This window comes from Haliaeetus albicilla, chromosome 17 (assembly GCF_947461875.1).
Source record: "Haliaeetus albicilla chromosome 17, bHalAlb1.1, whole genome shotgun sequence".
NCBI classification, from domain to species: domain Eukaryota; kingdom Metazoa; phylum Chordata; class Aves; order Accipitriformes; family Accipitridae; genus Haliaeetus; species Haliaeetus albicilla.
Window position 1 is genome coordinate 28,740,308 of NC_091499.1, and position 23,440 is coordinate 28,763,747.

Here is a 23,440-nt window from a genome sequence, read left to right on the forward strand (position 1 = left end):
TTAAAAAAAATGCGAGGAAATATTTCTGCTTAATTTAGGGTATCATGGAAACTCATACTTTTAAAATTAAATCTAAATTTCAAGTAAAAATTGGCCTCTGAAAAAAATCCCTTTCTGGGGTAAGAGTCCCCTTGTTGGTCCAGTTATTTCCTCTATGAGAAATCATTCTGTCTTGTCTCAGCCAAACTACTGAAAAGTCAAGATAGATCAAAGAAACCTAAATAATATTAACCTAAATTTCTTAGAATTGCTTCTTTTCACACACAAACACATATGTCCACACTTGCGCACACACACACACTCACGTGCTCTCTCTAACTTACAAGTGAGTGCTTAGGCCAAAATCAAGTGCATTTTTTGCAAAGCTCTGCTTAAACCACACCATTTCATTTCAGCAGAGTAATGCAACACAATTTGTTCTCATATTGAGCAAGTGAAGGACTAATGGAACACACAGGTCAGTGGAGATACAGTACACGCTGACGCCTAGGCAATCTCTCCAGCCTGATTTTGCGTTTTGAAACTGCTTCACTGTTTTCAGATCCCAATCTGAAACACTATTTGGCAGTTTTGAAGATTGCTTATGGAGATATTTTTGAGGTCTGCAGAAAGTACGTAATGGCAATATCATGCTTGAAATACCTAGTGCTTTCATGTGACCCACATAAGTGTTCCTTATTTCTTCCTGTAGTGATTATAGACTCCTTTTTCATGGCTGTTGAATTAAGCACCAAAACTGTTAGTTAATAGCATGGGGCCATATGTTGCCCTCACTAAACAACACAGTGGGGAGCAAAGAGTACAAATACCAATGTAATGAAGCCAGAGTATGTGTGCCAAGGGAAAAAAGAGAGGACATGCCAACTTCCATGACAAGAACAGAAATAGAAAATCCATTGGACAAAGGTCAATGGCAAATATGATGCAAATATGATTATGAGGAAGAACTGAATTCCCAGGGGAGCACTGGCTTCTTATGGTAAGAACTTCCCTAGGAAGAGCCAAACCAACACAGCTAAGGCAGCAGGGTTAGCCTTCTCCCTCCTTGTGACTGATATTCCTTCCAGGCAACACGAATCAACAGCAGGACCAGTTGCGTTACCAGTGCTGGGAAGGGTTTTGATGAGTTTTTTTATGGGACATGCTTTTGAGCAAGAATGTCTGAGGGTTAGGAAAACAGGATGACCAGGCTATGCGGGACCTCTTCTGCAAGGGTTTCCCTTTTCTTTCCAAAGAAACATGGAATTTCTGCCTTTGAAAGCCCAGAGAATCTTAATCTAAGTAAGTATTTTCCATTTGCAGGTGCAAGATACGCAAAAGATTATTGCTTTTCTGTAACAGTTAAAAAACACTTTAAAAAGTTAAAATAATCTTCAGAGTTATTTGATTTTGTTTTATTAGGTAGATGCATAATCTAATATTGTAAATTGGATTATTATGAATAATAATATTAATGAGAAAACAGTGACATGTCTAATCAAAATATACATATCTTTGTACATAATTTTTCTACATTCCAGTAATCTTTTTTCCCGATGTCTGTTCAATTTTTTCTGTCTTATTCTAGAATAAAAGTAGTACAGAAAAGCCTCATGTCATTAAGTAAAATGTCAAGGGCTTTCTGAAACAGTGAAGATTTAGGCTTTTTTCATTATAGCTAAATCATTAGAGTTTACTGCTTAAATGTCTAATCCAAATCATTAAATAACTCACTTTGAAACCTTCCGCATATTATTTCAAAGGTTTTACTGTCTTCAGTACAGACTCATGAAGAGGTAGAGCCCATATTTCACAAAACCCCCTTGGTTTTATGCTGTTTATATAGTACCCTGCTAAAGCTACCTAAACTGTTTCTTCTAATAAACTAGATTAAAACCTAGTCCATTGTATTATGATATTTTTGACAAAAACATTTTCTTATTTTTTTTTATTCTCCCTTCAATTAAAATTCATAAGAAAATGGATTTTAATCCTCAAATCATGTCGGTATTATTAAAAATGTTCTAAATTCAGAGAAAACTTCAAAATTCTGCATTTTTGAAAGGTTTCTGTTGTATCTTAAATCACTGTCTTTCACTAGAAGGATTTTTTTTATGGGTAATTGATTTTATAGCACAAAAGAAAGAAGTTTTTTATAGAACAATCTGTGTACAGAAAAGAAGGCCATTGACAGACTGTACAGAGGCAGATTGGTTTGTACAAGATTCATACACTTCTATACATCAAGGGAGCTTTGTCAAAATTTGTATTGGCTTTAGTAATTTAGATACTCTTGGTTATATCGCCTAATGTTATATTCATGAACTGAGGTGTAGACTAGAAATTCTTCTTAAGCTAGTGAGATAGTGTACATTCTATACAGCAACAAAGATAGATGCAGATTTCTATTTCAATGCCAATTTAGCCTCCGCAGGAATTTTTGGAGGAAGTTAAACATATTTCACAGCAACTCCCTTTACTGCATTCTGCAAAATCTGTAGTCAGAGGATTCAATGATCTAGGGGAAATAATTGGTTTTCCTCAAACATCCTCCGAAGACATTACAGAGATTTTAAATTCTTCTTTTTGACTTCATTTAATATCACAAATACCAGCAAGATGGCAAAGAACAGTATACCTCAGTCAAAGAAGGGGGATATTTCAGAGCCCATCACAATCCATTAGCAGATCAGAATGGTTACGTTGATGACTCTTCCGTGATAAATGCTCTCCCACAAAGATACAAGCACAGATTTCTAGGACAGTATAACCTGGAGAATCATACTCAGCTACAATGCTGTTCAGAGTTTTTTTGTGGTACAGTGCTCTTCAAAGTGGTACAAAGCATACTGTCTGTTTGAGATCATATTAAGATGCCTTCCACTGAGAGAAAGATTTTGATACAGGCTTCTCACAAAGGTGTTATGATCTCATGAGAAAGCAAAGACATACTATTCTGGAACAATTAATATGAAGCCTTACTAATAACTAACTAAGCCTCTGAGCTTAGTTTCAACATTTCTTGTCCAACTGTAGCATCTTCCTGAGAGATTACCCTGCCATGTCAGAAGCGTAACACGGGAGGACTATCAGAAAGGAGTGTTCTGCTCAGGTGACTGGGGAAATGGAGGAAGCGAAAAGCTATGTGAGCTGAGCAAAACCAGTCAAGACCCGAGAAAGAGATTCACAGAGAATCAATGTACACTGCAGAGCAGTTTTAGGATGTCGGTGGATAACAAAATACAAGAAAGCTAGAGTTAAAAGAGGTGGAGAAGAGTACAGTCAGATAGCCACGGAGAACAGATCTGTTCAAATTACAGCCAGCACTAGCGTCCTCCTTAAATGGCAGCATCAGTGTCAGCCAAGCTGAGAGCGCTGCTTCCAAGTCCTTGTGAAACCTCCAGAAAAAAAGATAAGATAAAGAATTTAAAATAAGTTAATTTACTTCATGGTTTGCCAAACAAGGCTTCCAAGCTTGGAACACAAGTTATATATCAGTGTCTCTCCCTTCACAAATTCCCTTTCCCTCTTTCTCTTGTTTATTGTTACAGGACCTTTTCTTTTGTTTTGTTTTCTTTTGTTTTGGTTTGTTATTCTCTTCTCTTGGTGACCTGAAACTCCAAACTCTTCATTGAACTTTGAGTGTAAGATCTCAAGACAGCAGTTCTTTTTGAAAAGAGCCAAGCCACCATGAAATAGGAGAGCAATGACCTGTTCTTTTCCCTTCTGACCAGATGAGTACAAAGCATTTTGCTTTCCAACCAGGAGATATCTGAAAAGTTCAATTCACATGCACACATTTCAATGCAATTTATGGCATACTGCTAGAATATAGTGTACAAATTTGCATTGTCCTGCATAATCACCCCTTTTCCAAAAGATTTACTGTGGAGGTGAAGGAAGAGAAAACGGCCATGACAAGGAGAGAAAGGTTGAGATTTAATACATAATAACAATATTCTCTTCTTCTAAGATCTCACGAATTCAGCAGAGCATAGTTTCTACTGGGCATTGGCTACTACCCAGGAAAAGCTTTCTATTTGAAAGTATCACATAATCTAAAAATGTTAGAGACATCTGGCATGCATACTGCCACTATTTTCACCTTATGAGAAATCAGGAATGGTCCGGGATTACCTAAGAAGGCAGTGGCAAAACAGGGCAATAGTGAAAACATCTCAAACTAGAAAAAGGGTAAAATCTTTTCAGTCTTTACTAGCTGCATGGTTTTGTATCGAGTGTCTGAATATCACTGAGTTGGAAAGCCTAGGGTCTAAATAGATTGGTTTCACAAGTTTTCTGTGTGACAACAGTTCTGTTACTTCCTATTGTTTTACCTTTTTTCAGAGCTGGCTGCTTCTGTCAAAGGCTGGGCCAGTCCTTCTGTGTCATATAAAGTACATTTCTCAATTAACAAATGCTTGTACTTGTTCCCTATTCTGAGAACTTATTATACTATCTTCAGCTATATTTATGAAAAGGAGAATTATTTGTTTCAATCTGTCCCTTCACCTGAGCAGTGATATTTAGTGAAGTACCAGTCATAAAGGTATGTAAGAATTAAGAAGTCACAGACAGATATCTCTTCAACTATTTCACAGATTTACATTTCTCTGCCTCCTCCTTTTTTTCCCTTCTGTCACTGTGCCAAATATTCCCATAAATTACTTAATTATTTTCCCCTGGGTTGAAATAAAGCTTCAGGGTTCAGGGTTCCTAAAGGCACTGTGGTGTATTTTCTCATATATGGAGACCACAGAATAGTGCAATATAGCAGCTTTTCACAGTAGCATTTTGCAAGTAATTCTTCCTTCTTCATTTCCTCCAAATCTGTGGCATGAACAGTATTGTATCCTAGTGACTGGCCTTGAGCCTTAAAGGGAATTTAGTTGTATGATTCTGAGCAGATAATCTGCCCCCCAATTTGTTTGCCAAATGGGTTTCTAATTTACATTCACAATTACCTCAATTGCATGCATAAATGAGCTAATGAAACACACAAATGTGTAACTGGTCATAAATAGTCATTTCCATGTGCAATTGCAGTAATTGCATGCTCTTCATGATTTTGAAAATCAAGAACTTAATGTTAATTTGATGCTAGTTCATGTTGTATAACAGTTATATTTAAAGATTAAATTTATCACTTGGCAAATGCAGCAGTCTTTTTCTATTATGCTTTTTTCCCATTATGGTTAATTGGTGAATAACAGTGTTTAACATTGCAGGGACTTCTTTTTGCTGATAAGCAGGGTTCAAACATTTCCCTAAAATAAGCAGGACTGAAAATCTATTCATGTACTACATTGTGTCACAATAACCACAGTTTTATACCCCTTTAAACAGTGTGTTTATAAAGAAATATTTATTTGAGGTAAAAGATTTTGGGGAAAGAGATAAGAAATCACTTAACTATTTTTATCCAAACATTCTGATTCACAATAATCACATAACAGAAATATCTAATTAAATTAACTCTTTGTTTTAGTCATAGGCTCTGCCAAAATCTAACTCTCATTTTCCGTTTCCAAATGCAAGAAAATCTTGTCGCTCTTGTTACTTATTCTGCTGCCATCCCATCTGTTTTTCTCTTAGATTGCAATTGCTTTCTGGATAACATAGAACTAAGACGTCTATGAGAGAGATTAGCAAGTGCCATGGTGTGACTGAATGACTCTGAAGTATTATATGAAACCTGCTACATAATTACAGGAAAAGACTCATATGTTTTGTACTATTAAATTGTATGGTGTAGAGACCGAGGATGTATATTGCAGTAGTAGTTTTAGGTCATTGGACACAGTCCATTTTAAAATTCAAATGCATATTTCAACCATTTTACTGATATGATTAGACTGTAAACAATATAATTTAATTGCAGGGTTATGTTTTAATCTTCTGAAGGTAAGATCTGACATTGTATTTTTCTTTCAGTGGTTTTAACAATAGGAATAGGGATGATAAATGCAGAGCCAGAAATATTATGTTCATTATTGCAGATAATACACAGAAACGTTTCTGAATAACAATAGCTGAAAGAATAATCCAAAGTATATTAAGGGGATAATGTTGATTATGTTTACAGTTAGATGGCAACTTATGGCTGAACACTATCTAAAGCATTTTACAGATTGGGCCTTGATCCTGTAATCTATTTCACTCAGGAAATCCCCTGAGCCATCTGTGGGACTACTGTAAGGAATATTTAGGTCTTGTCATGCAAATATGACTGTGGCATTTGTGTCCCGGGCCTAATCATTTCCTCAGTTTTGTAATGTAGGTTTGTCGTGGTTTAACCCCAGCCAGCAACTAGGCACAACGCAGCCGATCTCTCACTCTCCCCTCTCCCAGTGGGATGGGGAGAATAGGAAAAAAAAGTAACAACTCATGGGTTGAGATAAGAGCAATTTAACAACTAAAGTAAAATAAAATATAGTACTAACAATAAGAATAATAATATATAATAATAATAATAATAGTAATGAAAAGGAATAATAATAAAAAAGAAATATAACCCAAGAAAAGACAAGTGATACACAGTGCAATTGCTCAACACCCACTGACCGATGCCCGAGCAGCGATCAGCCCCTCCCGGCCAACTCCCCCCAGTGTATATACTGAGCGTGATGTCCGACGGTATGGAATATCCCTTTGGCTAGTTCGGGTCAGCGGTCCTGGCCATGCTCCCTCCCAGCTCCTTGTGCGCCTGCTTGCTGGCAGAGCATGGGAAACTGGAAAATCCTTGACTTAATGTAAGCACTGCTCAGCAACAACTAAAACTTCAGTGTGTTATCAACATTATTCTCACACTAAATCCAAAACACACTGTACCAGCTACTAAGAAGAAAATTAACTCTATCCCAGCTGAAAGCAGGACAAGGTTACGTTTATAAACAAAATCCATTAGAAGAGAGAGTCAAGTTAATGAGTAGAAGCCAATAAAGGAGGAAAAATCTCAAACTTACCTTCAATAGCTGCTGGTTTCTTTCTTGGACTATGTTCAAGAAGAAGACGAGGTGGTACCATTTCCTTATGTCCTGCACATGAGTATACAGGTTAAGAAGCATAGAAAATGTATTCACTAACAGGCTAAGCAGATTCACTGGGGGGCTGAGCTCCTTTCAGAATTGTTCATGTTTAAAATATTACACTGTGCATAAAAGCTATTATATTCCAGACACCGTAGGAAGGAAATGTATTTCTCAACAAATAAAGTAATTTATTTTTAAGAGACACATTTTAAATCAGTGAAGTCCAAGTGACTCAAGCACATGCTGAAATGCTTACAGTTCTATTTTTCTTCATTAAACTAAAAAACTGAAGAATAATACTGTGATAATAAGGTTACATATTCATGATGCCTCTTCTACACTAAAAGCTTATTTTCTTTTGTCAAACAAATGATCTTCAGTCGTTCCCTCAAGTCCACTTATTATGAACTTCTTGAAACACCAGTAAAAATTATTATGTTTCTCATCCTTAAGGGTTATTCTTAATTAGCCAATACCAACCAGGTCACACACTGTAAATGCTGACGAGGTTCTGATTCCACCTGCTGACTGAAACACTTCTACTCTCTCAGAGTTTTGAACTGTACTGTCTCATAGTATTGAACTGGGACTTTCTGTACTGTCTTAGCCTACGTGCAGATACCATGCTTTTTCCAAAATAATTTTCACTTCGTTTCCCCAAAGATTCACAAACTGATCTATTGCACTCTTATATCACTTATGCTTCTTTTCTGGTTTATAACACCTGTTTGCAGTCTCCTTATTTCTTCTTAATTTCTTTCTCTGACATTTATGCTCAGTACCTATTGTGTCATTGTCATTTGGAAAGCACAATTTGTTGTGACCTGTGAAATCAATTTAAGTAGTTAAACATGACATCGATTCAGTCATGTGCACCAGCATACATTCACTGCACCAGAGTCCACATGCAATCAGGCTGTTAAATCTCAGCTCCAGCTCCACATCAGAAACTCAAAGCCATGCCTCATGCTTGGCGATAGACTCAGAAGAGAAATTAAGATCTTAATGAGCCTTGGAAACTGCAGTATCATACTTACCCCTCATTTTACAAAGGTATGTATACTCCTGGGGAATGCACGAGAAAAACATCATCTTGAAGACAGCAGTGCGATTTCAGCACCATGGTCTTAATGTTATCGCATCTTATCAGCATATGTATGATTGCAGGCAAATAATTTGCAAGCATGTAGTTTAGTTCATCCAGTAATTTGTATAAAATATCACACATGGAGCCACTCAAACTTGACTCACGTGCCTAAGCCACTGACAAAATGTCGACGCATTGACAAAATCTATGCATTGAAGGCGCAGTGCAACAAATGGTAAAAATCTTAGGTTTTGCATGTATTTCCTGTCTTGGCAATAATCACAAGAGGATATTTACTAATCTCATCACAGAATGACTCTAGCCTTACAATGAATTGTAAGCAAACTTCAGGAATCCAGATGCCTAGCCATGATTTTCCAAATATTTTTTTGTCTAAAAAAACCCCATCTTGAAATTGCAAATTGAGCTAATGAGATGCTGAATACCATTTGCTGCCAACCAGAATAGAAATATTGTATCCATAACCTCTGTCAACATACAGGAACTGCATTAACTGAATTCCTAATTCAGAATGAAAACAAAAACGATACAAAAATTAATGAAGAACGGATAAATAATCTTATTCTTTCTGCTAGTTTTGATTAAAGTCCTAGACTAAAGTTTAGTTCTTTTTTTTTTCTTTTCCTTGTTTTTGCATAAACTAGATCACCTATCCCTAGATGGAAAAAGTGATAAATTTTATAACTTGCACTAATTGTTCTGTGTGAAAGATGATAAACGGCAGTGGCTCAGAATGTTAAGTAGAGCAGTAATGAAGAAGGATAGTCAATAATTTGGACTGCAGTGTGGTATCTACTGTGTGGGGCAATGATCTAACACCTCTAGGTCAAAGTATAGGCTGGCCCCATTATCTTCCTGTTCTTTGCTGTAGCAGCAGTTTTCTAATGATTGCACCAGTGTTAGTATAATGCCAGTGCGATACCACTTATTGCTAATGACTTGTCAAGTTCTATTTTATAGTTTTACAAGTTTTAAACAAATCATTTATTTCATGCAAATTGACCACATGATCCAATATGAGAGTGTTTTAAGCACCAAAAGCTTAAGCTTCACAGATCAAAAACTTTCCCTTAGGCCAGAATGTTTGCTCTGAGCAGGTTCCCATCCACTCTGATAAAAAGCTTCTTTAATGTTTCCATGTGTTATTAAATGTCTCTCTATTCACTTTGATGGGAATGCAAAGGAAAGTAGCTGAATAAATATTTTATCCATTCTTTTGATGAAATATGTTAAAGGGGATATCCTAAGTCAGATTTTTTCTCTCTTCCTTTTTCTCTCCTCTGTAAGTTATAAAGCACAAGTGGTTTTCTGCAGTACAGAGAACTCATAAATAGAAATGAAGAATTGGCCTCAACAAATCAGACCATTAGGATTAATGGTGTCTACTATCTTGACTCCAGCAGTGGCCAGTTGGACACATATTCATGATGTAAATGAGAGGAAGGCAGGATGTTTTTAATGATCCCAGTGGACAATCAGATTAGTCCATGAATCATGAGAATTCATTATCCAGATTACCACTATTATTATTGGACATACAGTTATCTCACTGCTTTAAAAATGTGGCCACGGAAGAGTACTGAAATTTAGTGTCTGCATATTTATTTGCTTCTCATTTCAAATGTAGACTTTATTTTTCTACTATGAGATAAGCTGGAAAGGTTCATTTGACTTGATTTTGGTTTTTATTAGGTTTTGATTGCTCCAAAAGCCATAATTGCAAGCACAAAAATGTGCCTACATTTCTATCCCTCATCTGTCCATGCAGTTGTGCTACAGATACCTCCTTCATATATGATATTGTAAACAGCTGACAACAAGTCACAGCCGATCGAAACCGAAATGGTGAAATGTTTTGACTTTAAGCTCATGGGAATGTGCTCACCAGGAGAAAAAGCATCATGTTAAGACATGAGTAGCTTCCTCCACTTCCTGAAAGGAAAGAAATATGCTGCAAAGATGAGTAGAAGGTTTAAGACACTAGATGGTAACATGAATACTTCATTGAAAATAAGCTGCAGTCCTCAAGCTCTGTGAAACTTCTGTCATCGGTGTTTATTAAATCACTTGAGTTGTCATGAAGAAATTAATTCTGACTCGGTTTATGAATATTTTAGATTTTATATTACATGATAAGGATTACAAGACAAACTTTAATTATCTTACTTTTCTCAATCTAGGAAGCGTCTTTCTACATGTGTCAAAAATGTCATGTCCGAGCATTGAGGATAAATTGATTTCTTATGATAACAGCAAATCATGTGGGTTTTCTTTCTTCCCTGATCTGCCCAGTTCAATTTGTCTGCAGTGAACTTAACTGACATAGATAAAGTCTCTAAATGTATCTTGCTAAATCAAAAGATCATGAGATTAAAGAAAATACTTCTAAAATTATTATTTTTATTATTAAATAACTAAAGGCATTGTAGACAGCTGAACATTCCAATTGCATATGGGGAGAAATAATATCACCACAGAAAGCAATATGTGGAAACACCGTTTCTATGACTGTGCACTTCCTCATGTCCGTATACCGGTTATCTGAACAGCAGGAATCCTACAATCTGACAGCACCAACATTTTGTTACAGTGTCTCTCAAATAGCACAGCACAATATCTTCAGATAAATTTCATTCTGCCCAGATGTCACTTCTTTCCCTAATGATAGTAGAAATAATTGAAATAAATTGAAATAAAGTGCTGTTTGCAGAGTCATTTGTTACGAAAAGTAAATTCAAATCAAATGTTTCATGAAGCTTGAAACAAGGCATGGATCAGCAGAATGAGGTAAGACTGCCAAATATGCTTTTAGAGGATTGAAATCTTAATGGAGTCCCACCGTGTCCAGGCTTCCAGTTTTGATGTGTAAGTTGCTTGAAGTTAAAAGATGAGCCTCTCCCTTGTTATCAGTCGTTACTCTTCAGACATTGGACTGTCACTACTCTGAGGAAGGCTTTCTCCCCTTAGTAAGTGTGCATGAAAAACTATGAGCAAACTGGTTTTCATTAAGAAAGAAGAGCTGAGGATCAAGAGGTGAGATTGTGCAATTGTTTTGAACAATGGAAATGCTCGTTTTGGGGAAGGAATTAATTGAAATACAGGTGCCCCAAATAGGCAATCTTTCTAAGGAACACATAATTAACACGATGTTTTTATGTACACTAGTAAATTAAATGGTGCCTGGGAATATTACTGGGCTCTGGAATTCAGACATACACATCCTGCAACATTTTTTTGAATAGCCTCCGACAATTTTGACCTGTACCAAGTAGCAATGTCTCAAACAATTCATTCGCTCAGTTCAGGAGTTAGCAAGGGCCAGGGACCACTCCCAACAGACAGCTGGGGTGTAGCTGGCCCATGTTGGCTTTGAAGAAGTGTAATGGTTGCCCATCACTCTATGACAGAAGGAATTACATTCAGAGAACAGTTGAGTTTGATTTACTAATCTAGATGTAGCCCACAAGTCTTAAAAGTGATAATGAAATTATGTCAAATGAAAAAAAAAATAGTTTAAACAGGGTGTTAATGACCTATCTGGAGCTCAATTTTTGACAGCGGCAGATGGAATTAATGGATAATAAAATGAGGCTTTTAGGGAGGTCAATCTTAGTAGCTAACATATATTTCAGGTTTTTAATTACATTCAGGATCTGGCTCTTTATTAAATGGATATTTGCCCAACATACAGTAAAACTCTCATTTTGCATGAGGTTGATATTACCTAAGGAAAAACACTGCTACAGTATATGCAGTGACTACCAGTAGTAAAACAATCCTTTAAATTTTCCTATTCTGTTACACTGGCTATCGGCCAGTTGTTATTATTATGATGCAGAAGAAAAGGAAAGATTACATAGATAATGCCCAATCTATCTATATGTTCCACTTGGGTTTAAAATACATTAAAAATATGATAGATAATACTGGAGCTCTACATAGTGTCTAACTTATGTGTAAAGCATGTTGTTGAGATATACTCCTCCTTCAACACACAGACAACAAACCCAAGGTTATTATAAATAACCTAGCAGCCTTGGGAGGCCATCCATCTATTAAGCTAAAAGCAAGGACCAGTAGGTTAACAGTGAAGGTGGAGGAAGGATGGATGCAGACTGATAATCTAAATGCTCCTTTGAATGGAGTAGGGGGAAGGATTAAATTTCCCTCTCAAGGCACGAAGCAAAAAGTAACAACAACTTGATAGTCTTCTATTTTTAATATGTAGAGATTTGAGCTCATCCTTTGTTTTTGATGATGTGTTCTTATATATATTTATATACATTTATACCTTTATAATATATACTATATATATGTATGTACGAGCACGTGTGTACACATGTGTAGTACATATATACACAAACACATATAGATACTTATTTAGTGATGTTTCTGAACAGAAAATGCTTTTTCTAGCCCTACTTGATTTGGTAACTGAACAGGTGTGAGATTCCATTGGCACAGATTCCCGGAGGTTGTGTGAACATCAGTCAGTCGGTACATTTTCACTCAGCTACCAAACCCAATTAAAGTCACAGCTGGGAATTTGTTTGATATTTTTTTCTTTTCCTGTGGGTTTGTACCTCACAGAATGCAAGTTTGCATAACAAGTGTACAAATTAGGCAGGCAAGAAAGGCATGAGTAGAGCTATGAGTGGGTTTTTTGTTGTTTTAACCTACAGCCGATGCTATCGGTCCCAACCAGAAATGTATGCAATGTATCTTAGCCACACAACAGAGCTGCGCAGTTAAATCCATTTACAGCAATGTATCTGTTGAGAATTCTTTTCCAGAGATTTTTACTACATTGAGGCTCCAAAATCCCTCTTTAGGTCAATCCATATCTTTTGAAAGCTGTTCTAATTTTTCTGTTCAGAAGATCGAAGTCATTACGGAGTTAAAGGTTAAGTTTTAACAATTTTGTCGTTACACCTTAAGTAAGAAGTCACACAGACTTTCTTGACATTAAAAAATTGAATTGAAAAAACTGAAAATTGAATTGAATTGTCTCCACTTCCTCCCATTATTTATCATGTACATTTAACAGGTAAAAATAATCCCACATGTTATGTTTAGAAATACTGAAAGATGGATCTCAAAGAACTAAGTCCTAGGACAGTGAAAATGATGGGTTATTGTGTGGAAATGATGGGTTATTACAGTTATTGCTATATACTGGAGTGCAAAAGGACTGTAAAAGCAGATTACAAAATGAAAAGACATATTCAGCCTTCCTCCTTCTCCCCAAATAACCTTTAATAAATTGGTATCATATACAGTGATCCTTAGCATAATTAACATGAATATCAGGAGTTGGTATAAATGCATACTTTACACTGTATGAAGTATCCACAGGAAAATAATTAAAACAGAGAAAAGAAAACACTGCAATTAAATACTTGCTGTTAACAATTAAACAGAATGGAAGGGACTGATAAGCTGTTATGATGAAAGGTAATAGACACTGACTATGCCATGGGATCGCTGCTCAGTAATTTATGAGTTATTTGTATTTGGTTTATCTCTACATAGCATCATTTCAACTGTCATTAGTCCAACTACATCTCAGAAACATTCAGTGCTAAAGTCAGAAAAGCTATCTAGACATTATTTCAAGAATGCTAAAACTTTATGTTGTCTTCAAGAAAGAGTGCATATGCCAGGTCTTGCTAAACAAAAAAAAACCAGCCTAGCATTGATAAAATCAAACTACAGATACTACAATCTCTCAAAATTAGATATATTTGTAGATAATGAATATGTTTAATATATAAAACACTAGAAGTCCAACTGAATCCAAATAGCTGTGACCACAAGCCAAGAAGTTTTTCACCTCTATGAATCTTTTTGCCAGAATGAGAGAAACAAGTTAATGATTACATTACCTCTCTTGTCTATACTTGACAATCACCTAAGAGAGTGAATCTACAACCATTTTTCTGAAGTTAGAATTTCAATAATGCAGTTTGATGTTAGAGGAAAAAGAACTGAGAGATTTTATTAGATCAAATATCAGTAGGGCCCAAAAGTGCAGAGGTGTTGGCTACTAACTCCTGTTCCTCACTCCCACTGAAATCAATGAAAGATAAGTATTAGGTAGGCGTTAAGTATCTAATACCTTTGAAGGTTAGGCTCTGTGTAATTAAGAAACTCAGTGAGCTTTTCCTTTCTTCTAAAAGTGCAACAGCTGTAATATTTTTGGGAATTACAAGCTTATGACATAGTGATAGTAAAAAAATAGATGTTGAAATTCAAGGCTAAAATTTACATCCTTTAAAACATATGGGGTTGTTAGGTTTGATGCAATACCCTTCAGCAGCTGTGGTTTCTATAGCAAGTCAGAATACATGGCCTGAACTGTTTCAGGCTGAAACAATTTCAACTAAAGCTGCTGGATTTGCGTAAAAGGTAAGAAGAATTATGAGAAATACTGGAACAAAAACCTTGTGATATTGGATATAATAATTACGTTAAACCAATGACATTTTGGTAACTTCTGATTCTTCCTTCCCTTTCCTTTTCCCAGGAAGAATCCTCTTTCCCATAAAGAGGTTATTTTTAGGACAAGAGTCCTGGGATTCGCTGTCATGAGTTCCAGCCCTTGTGCTCAAGGCCTTCTCTATGATTTTTGGGAAACTGACTTAACTTACCATGCCTTTCTATTACACCTATAAACGGATATAACAGAAATTTTCTAAAAAAATAATAAAATTCAACGTTGTAAGCATACGGCAACTAAAAATTCCACAGCTTAAATTCTATGAAAGTGGAAGCTGTAAAGACTGGGGCTTTGTTCTAATGCTAAAATCATTCAGGCTTCTTTTGTTTGGCACATTTGGAAAGGGAATGCCCTCCATATTTATTCAAGAAATATTTCCCTCTACATTTCCTCCTCTTCCCCTTCTCACTCCCAAAACGCAATAGCAATGCTATTATTGCTATTTATACTTTTCAGAGTGGCACTGCACATTTCATGGCTGAGCCAAGACCTGCTCCTGATAATACCATTTGAAATCTCATAGAAAATGTGTCATTTCAAGTCTTCAGTTGGGCAAAATCCTTGCTTGCATATTTTTAGCATACTTCTTGAGTGCACGTAGGCTCTTTCTCAACCAGACATTTAAAAGTTAATTTTTAGACAGTTAAATCTAGATAAGTCACCCGAGGGATCCATTTATAGTCAATGGAGAGAAATTGGTACCTTCAAAGGGTGATTCATCTTTTCTATCTTAGGCATCTTTTTTAGGATGAAATTGTCCTCTGGAGGCCTCCATTTCATACCATTGGCTATAAAGACAGCTAAAGGTTAAAGTTTGGCAATTAACTTTTGGGTATCTGTGAGGTGCAATGAATTGCGGACATCTCATTTTGCAGTTCCACATAAAGATGACCCTACATGCCACCAAAATATTCCAGGACTAAAATCAAGAGCTGTGCATGATTTTTCACACTGTAACTGCTGCCTAGAAACACAGCGCTCCCCAAACCCCAGAAATTACATGAATGAATATCAGACAGAGAGAAAGGTTTTTGTTGTCAACTTAACTAAAAAAAGAAGATAAAACCATTGTTTAGGTTTAATGTGTGTCGGCATTGAACGCCTTTTGAACTCTATGTGCTGTTTACTCTGTCAGATGACACTGAGAAGACAAAGTAAACCAAGAGGAAGGAAAGTGAAGTACCAGAGGGAAGAATAGCGTTTCCTGATGAAGAATAAATAAATTAGTCTTGACTCATTCTAGGTATATGTCAGTAAGTTGCATGTCTCTTCTGACAAAGCAGATACATGCAGAAAGAAAGTGAACGGCAAAAGAAAGAAGTGCCTGAACAGAGAATGGTGAAAGGAATGGACCTGCCACGGCTTGGCTGTCGCAGTGGCTGTGGACTAGATGGAGGAGGATGCGGACATAAGCGAGGCAGGGAGAGAACACGCTGCTGAGGCCACAGCTGAACACTCGTCTGTCTTCTGCACTCTAGGTTCTATCGGCAGAAGAGGTGAGGAATTATTGCTAAGCTGGAAATGCTTCATGATGGAAGGTATGTTGGCAAAGCATTTGTAGATCCCGCTGATGCTCTTCTTATCTCCGCGGTACGGTGGCCGGGTACCGTTTCTGTTGTTAAAACTGAGCTTCCTCATTTTCCAGCAGAGGCAACAGAGAATCTATGTTTGGATGAGGGATGTAACTGCTCTCAGTCCCACAATGGAGCTATAGGTTTTGCCTTGTTAATGAAAAATTCAGAAGAAAACTGGAAGCCCTTCAGTATACATTTTTCCTTCTTCATGGTGTTTCAGTGTATTGAGCATCAGGAGGTGTTTAAAGGCATATTTGCATAGATCTCAGCTATTTTCCTTTCTATTAAAGTTGAGAGAGACTCATTGTATTGTGGTTAACTTCCCTAAGACAGTTTCAGGAGTATATTCTAAAGGTAATGGATGCATTAGCTCACTTATAATTTTAGAAATATATCTATTTTAGAGAAATATTACCTGGGCTTATGCAACTAACTGAAAGAGAAGATTGTGGGTTGTGATGTCTTGCCAAAGACAGATGTTCGCTTGCAACTCATGTAAGGTTCCGAATTTCCTGAAATGGTTGGCATTTCAGATGTAGTTGGCTGGCTTGGTTGGCTTAAGCAACTCCATAATGGCCTTTAGGGTTTCCCAGGCATTGAGTAAGGAGATTAAGCAATTAGTTAAGGTCTTCAGAGACGATTAGGTTGATAAGTGTTTAAAATATGGATGCTGCAGTGCTCAGTGTTACACCACCAAAATCTTTCTAGAGGTCAAGGTTCCTCTCCCACGTTAGAAAATGACAGAACCAAGAGGTACATATATGTGGATCCATGTAGATAATCCTAAACTCTTTTTGACTATACTATTTGCTAAGAGGATGTTGCTGAACAGATGTTCCAACCTGTGAAACTAAGTCAAGCCTTTTAGCAAGTCCCACTTTTAGCTAGTTTAGGAACACTTAGAACATTTGGAAGGGAAGGACTGAAGGAGACAAATTTTAAATGGTCAACACAAAATATCTTTCTAAGTGTTGGAAATGGCTGAAATATTTTGCCTAAACTAATCATCTTTGCTAGAAGAATAATCTGTCATGGCAAGTTTTGAACCCTACCAGCTGAAGTTTGGCAGAGCTATATGTAGCTGACTTCAGTGGCAGTCTTTTCTACCAACCTTACTTATAATGCAATCTCAGCTCTATTGACAATTGTATCCCATCCCTCTAAATAACTAGTCCTATGTGTGTTCCAACTAGAAATACTGTCAGCAAAATCCACAATACACATGATCATTGTCTGGGTTCTTTTGCAATATAGTGATTTTTAAAAGTTAATAAACCTAGGCTTGAAAAGGAAGCTCTCTCTTTTGGGAATTGTGTTTTTCTCCATACTCGAAGCCATCCAAGCTCTAAGAAAGAAACATATGCTCTTATAGGCTGACATTTGGAACTTACAGTTTTTAGGTTTCTGAGTTGTTTCCTTGCCAACTATGCCTCAAAAATATGGATAAAGTCACTTTTGGCTTAAATAATTTTCTGCAAATATTTTTCATATTGAATTAACTTCTGAAAATGATATTGAGTACTCCAGAAGGCTTGTGTGGCTCTATAATGCTTCCATTGTTTAACCTATTGAAAGACCATAAGTATTTGTTGTAATAATGATAACTGGAAATCAATGATGACAATGAGTCATTAAATGCAATAACTATTTTATATTGCTTAAACTTATTTTTACCATTTTAATATGAAACTCAATTTCTTTATTATCTTTTTTTTGGCATTTAACTTTTGCCTTTACTTTTTAAATAGCTTGCTTTTCAAAACTAAAGTGGTTGAGTCTTTTGATGATCCTTCACATCACAGCTAGCTTTTTTCAGACATTGTTAAAAATCCTTAGAAATGACCCTTGATTTTGAAACTTGATTACTGAACTATGTGAAATGGTTATAACATGAAATAGTACTAATAAAATATAATACAAGTGTGAGAATACTTTTGTTGGTCTAGTCTCTCTGCTTTCACAGATTTGATTGGTTTATTTCCATTAAAATCAAGGATTTAGACTCATTTACACCAGCAAAGGTTTTGGCTTCCTTTTGTAACACAGAAGTCTGACTCCTCAGAGTGGCTTGCAGTGAGTGATCAAAGAAAGAGATCCGTTCCTCTGTGCAGAAGCAGAATACCACGCATTCCCTGGGTAGCTGCTTGTGAGAGAGTGAAAGTCACTTGAAATTTTTTTGGCAAAGTTACAATAAAGTGCCATAAGAGTGTTGACAGATGCAGCTTTGTGTGCCAGCATCTGGCTCTGATTCCCAGTGGGATGATATAAACAGGGAATAATGGATAGCTGGTTTGCCTCTGTGGGATGGTGTCAGGATCGTGAGCTGATAACATCCCCATTAAGAGATCAATGTCATTGCAGAGTTTGGCCAAACAGACACAGCTTTTGGGGTGAGAGGGGAGTCATAGACAAGAACCTGGTTAAAATGACATCAGTGGATGTCTTCTCATAGTTTTACATAACTGACTAGATATGTAAAGAAGCAATATTTTAGACTTCAAATGACAGCTAAAATTATTGCAAGAATTCCACATTAATAAATCAGTTAGAAATTTTTCAATAATTAAAACTTAATTTTCAGTTTCTCATACATGTATTTAAAATTACTCTTCATTACTTCTTTCCTTTCAGACTGTTTGAAAAGTATTCAGAACTCTCCCAGGAGATCACTAGAGGAATAAATGCTTCTGTCGCTCAATCATCTCCATTTGTGTCATCAGCAGAAACAAATGTGTCGACAGGTGTTTCATCATTTTAACAACTTTTTTATAAACTGATGGACAATTAACTGTCAACTCTGAAGATGAATCCAGATGAGCCTCTGCAAATTTTGGGGTATGGTACTGCCCTCACAGCGAGAAGACATGTTAGTTCTTAGGTACCTTTCCTGTTTAAAAAGTAAAACTGGAAAGGTTTCACAGCTGTCAAACTCTCCCTTTAGCATTTCACTAAAAAAAATATCTGGTTTGCTTGTTTCCTACTCTGGGGGAGAGGGCTTTTGAGTAAGTAGCATCAGAAAGCATCTCTCCATACAAAAAATAATATTCTCTAGCGTTCTCTCTCAAATGCAACTTGGTCCACAGTTTTTCATGCTGAATTTCTCCAAGCAAGAAGCAAATAACATGTTACTGCCTTACTTATGATGACTGATTTTTTTTCTTGCACTGCATCAAATATATCCCCAGAGAAACTACACTGGTATCAAAGTTGTCCCCATGTAAATGTAATGTAACAAGGTGAAAAGTTACACCCTGTCACTGATATATCCACAACACATCCTAGTCTTTAATCAAGTAGGAGTGACACTTAAAAATAGTTCAAGAGCCTAAAGCGTTTTGCTATCTGAACAGCAGAGGGCAAGTATTTAACTCCAGTGCTACAGCCCACCCACAGCAAATACAGGCATTTTTACTTTCAAAGTTAGGCGCTTAATGCTCTCAGAGTTTTTGCAGTAATATACTCCACGACTTTGCAATACTGATGTACTTTTACACCAGTCTCTCCATAAATCTTTTTGGATATTAAATGGCAAGTAGCATACTGACAGCGTCTTGGAATTCTCTTACCACATTGTGTAATAACAATAATCCCTGCTCTTTGACTGAATACTTCTTGACAAGGGAATAGAAGAGACAAGCCTTGGAAGAATATTGCAGACATGAAGGACATTCAGTCTGCCACTTCCTTCTGGGACCAAGCACACTGTAGGGTTCCCTACGGACTCTTGCCACAATATGCCTGAATTTCTTAACTCTCTATGTTTGCTTTTATTATTATTATTTTTTAAGAGCATATATGCAAAGGGTGAGACTTTGGTGACTTTTTCGTGCGAAGGTGGGATGATTGGTTTACCCTATAGCATACACTCGTGCCATGTAAACGTGCCAGAAATCCTGTCAAATTTTTCCAAGGCAAATATTTGTTCAATAGCATAAGATTAGCAAAATCGTCTACATCGCTTTGGCTTTTAGACCCTAGCATGGAAATACAAAATAAACATATGAGGGTAAATTGATGAAAGGAAATGGTATGGCCACATTCCTTTGCAGTCTAGTTATTATTGGAAACAGTCGTGTAGTGGTATGAGTTCCACAGGGTAGCTGGGTGCTTCAGTGCAAAGATTCTAGATGGGTTAAATCGACAATAGTATCACAACTGTGCCTCCAGTGTTTTTGTTGTCAGTTAGGTAAAGATCATCCAATAGTGAGTCCAGGGTACTGTGAAAGGCAAGTTGTTTAACCAAAACTAGACACAGTAAGACTATGCATGTAAAATAAACTTCCAAGTGATTAAAATAAAACCAAAATCTGACCAAAAATATACAGTATGCCTGTGGGAAACAAGGGTGCCACGTTACGACCAAATACCCAAGAGATGCTTATCACTCTTAATTCAGCAGTACGCCACATGCACAACCACATGCTGAGGTGGGCATGCAAAAAGACAGACACTCAAAAATACACTTTAGGTAGATGCAAAATAAAAAAGGCATTTCATTGGAACAACTCCTTGACCTGCCAGAGTAGTTTGGGAAATGCAAACGTAAAGCAAGCCAGCAAACATTGCAGGGAAAACAGGGGAGGAGTGGTAAAACAGGAGTATGGCACAGGTGGAATAAAATAGAGCAGATCCAGGTAACTTAGAGAAGCATGTGCTACATGCTAAAAGAGTGACCAACTAGTGTCCCTGAAATCCATCCACAGGTGAGGATTTCAAAAAATAGTAATGAAAAGGAAGTTAAAGGTTTCTACTAAAATAGAACCTTTTCTCCTACCAATAAAATATAAAAACGTGAAGGAGAACACTAGAAATATTACTCAGAACAAAATTCAGGAATATCAAATAAATTATCAAATACATGGAATAGACTATATCCATGAAACTAAACAAAAGAAAGTCAGCAGCCTTCTGTATAAGAAAGGCTATCTTGGACCTCAGAAATGCCAGTGCCAGTAGAAGAATAGAGGTGCCAGTCAGAACCAACGTGTCTCAGCATCTCTTAAAAAACAGCTTTCCTCTTCAGGTTTTAAAGTTTTAGAAGTAAAACTTGGAAGATTAACCCTAGAAGAAATGCATCTTAATTCTTCATTTACAGGCAGCCAAAAGGAGTACAAAGCAATCTGGACAGAGCGATTTGTTAATGCTGAGACACTACTGCCTGTGCTCGGCTGAGAAACTGGAGTCCAGGAATAAATAAGATCAGCAAATCTATCCTTTGGAGGAAAGGTGGTTCAGCAGTCCCTCTGAGAAATTGTCACTTATCACATGCATGTTAGACAGAAAGTAAAAAATATTCTCAAGCTCCATACTTCAGCAGATAAAATCAGAAAGCAATTTTTTATACTGTATACAGTAGAGCTCAAGAGGGCTATCTATAAATGTCTCAGTGGAATCCAGGGTAGGTCACTGTTGCAGTCATGATATTCATGAGATGGACTGCTGGTTTAGCAAAACCTATCTGAGTTTATGGCTAAAACTCCACTGACATCTATTGTAAAGGGCTAAGTAAAATAGAAAAGTAAAATAGAAGTTTTTATAAAAAAGTAAAATAGAAGTCTTGGAAGTTAATTGATATTGATATAATTATTGTAATTTACAGAAGGATCTGTATGAAACTAGTCAGTATCAGGGTCAAATACTGGCCAGAGAAACAAGAAAACCAGCTAATGCTTCATGTAACAGCTTAGCACCATTCTGTGGCTTCCTATGAATTTGCTGTGTACAGTTTTACATACATTTCATTCATTTTCTAAAGCTAGGACTGCAGCAACGTGACAAAACTTTGAGTACACGAACAACTTTTCAGCCTCATTTGTTAAAATCAACACAAGACCATTAACTGACCTCCAATAGATTGTTCAGGTGACTGTCAAAACGTATGAATTGATGTATTTTGAAAAGTGTGTCTAATTAATGAAACCCAAGGATCTGAGCTTTACTTTTAATTACTTGATCACTGTAAAATGCCATCTTGAATGCTCTACTTTGCTATAAACTCTTGCACAAAGTTTATATAAGCCTAAAATAATTTCCTGTTGCCAGTAAGGAATAGAAATTTTTCAATAATACAAATACTCCAAAACTGCTGTCAAAGAATAAATTTTGAATGGTATTGTTATTACTGACATTATAAATCCATATATTGTGCCTAAGGAATCTAATGAGTGGGACACTGCTCTTATAAACTCAAGCAGACAGAAATTTGTATCTGGTGTAAACAATCCTACAAAAAGCCAATATATCTATGTGAAAGAATTTTCTATGAGAAAAATTTCTTTTTCTCCTTCACAAATGGCAATACCGGGATTGACAGAAGTGATTCCTGGTTTGAAAGTATTGCAGTGTCAGGGTGACTGTAATTAAATTCTTTAGCGGAATTGCACTCAGATCTCTTTGTTTGGACAATGTAATTTAACATAAAATATATAAACCAATAAAAGGATAAAACATAGCTGTTTTTAAAGCTAATTGGATATTAGCATTATTAAAGGGACTTAGTGTGCTGGTGTTTTCCCCACATTTATCTATTCAAGAAAATGAATTACAGTAATATTTCAGTTCACAAAGGCCAGTGTGAAATGAGCACGTTGCCGGAGAAAAGCAGTGACAAACACTAACTGAGCAGTGTTTGGTGGCACTCTCCGCAATGATTTCTATAAAAAGCACAGAGCTGGGTGTACTTGGCCTTTACCTTGCTTCTCAGAGACACGGTCTGGATGTTTCAGCACTGCCTTTCACAGCTTGTGGGTTGCCTGAAGCTTGTTTTGAAGGCAATGCTTTATTTTACCTCCCAGAAAAACGTATCAGGCTCCATCATAACAACCATTCACAGCATTTAACTTCAGACGTCGACAAAGGACTTAGCAGGTCCAAAAGCCATTGCTTTACAGGTGGAGCCACGGGTGGACTTTTGGAGGCCCTAAATTAAGGGGCTCTCCTCTTCCTTCTCACCTACAAAGCAGATGATTTCAGCTCCTTTATGACTTATTTCCACTTTCTGGGGCCTCAAGCTGTCACCCTCGCTGTTCACCTCTAAGGCCAGCTGACCACCCAATGACCATTGAACATTTTTCAGCTGTTTAACCTGTGGTTTCTTAGCACGCTATCATAGCACGCTGCAATGGCACAAGGCAAATATTGGGAGGCAAGAGCAGACAGTCATGTGTTTTATCTTCTGAAATTCAAGTCACTACAGACTTCCCTCTCTAGCTCCCTGCTCTCCTTCATGGTCTTCCCAGTTTCCTCATAG

General features: G+C 36.7%; 1 protein-coding gene and 1 long non-coding RNA gene across 3 annotated transcripts in view; one reads left to right on the forward strand and one right to left on the reverse strand.

The window, feature by feature from the left end:
- Positions 1-23,440, reverse strand: part of TRDN (triadin) — a 239,427-nt gene that overhangs the window by 125,558 nt on the left and 90,429 nt on the right. The window contains 1 exon segment of the mRNA XM_069805163.1: positions 6,945-7,016. Within this exon segment, the coding sequence (XP_069661264.1) occupies positions 6,945-7,016 (72 nt within the window).
- On the forward strand, positions 981-22,659 carry LOC138689592 (uncharacterized). Of its 2 annotated transcripts, none has more exons than XR_011328507.1 (3): positions 981-1,281; positions 15,901-16,113; positions 18,823-22,659. It is a non-coding gene; the product is annotated as an uncharacterized lncRNA (long non-coding RNA). The 2 variants fall into 2 exon arrangements; XR_011328506.1 differs by having other exon boundaries at positions 982-1,281; positions 15,898-16,113.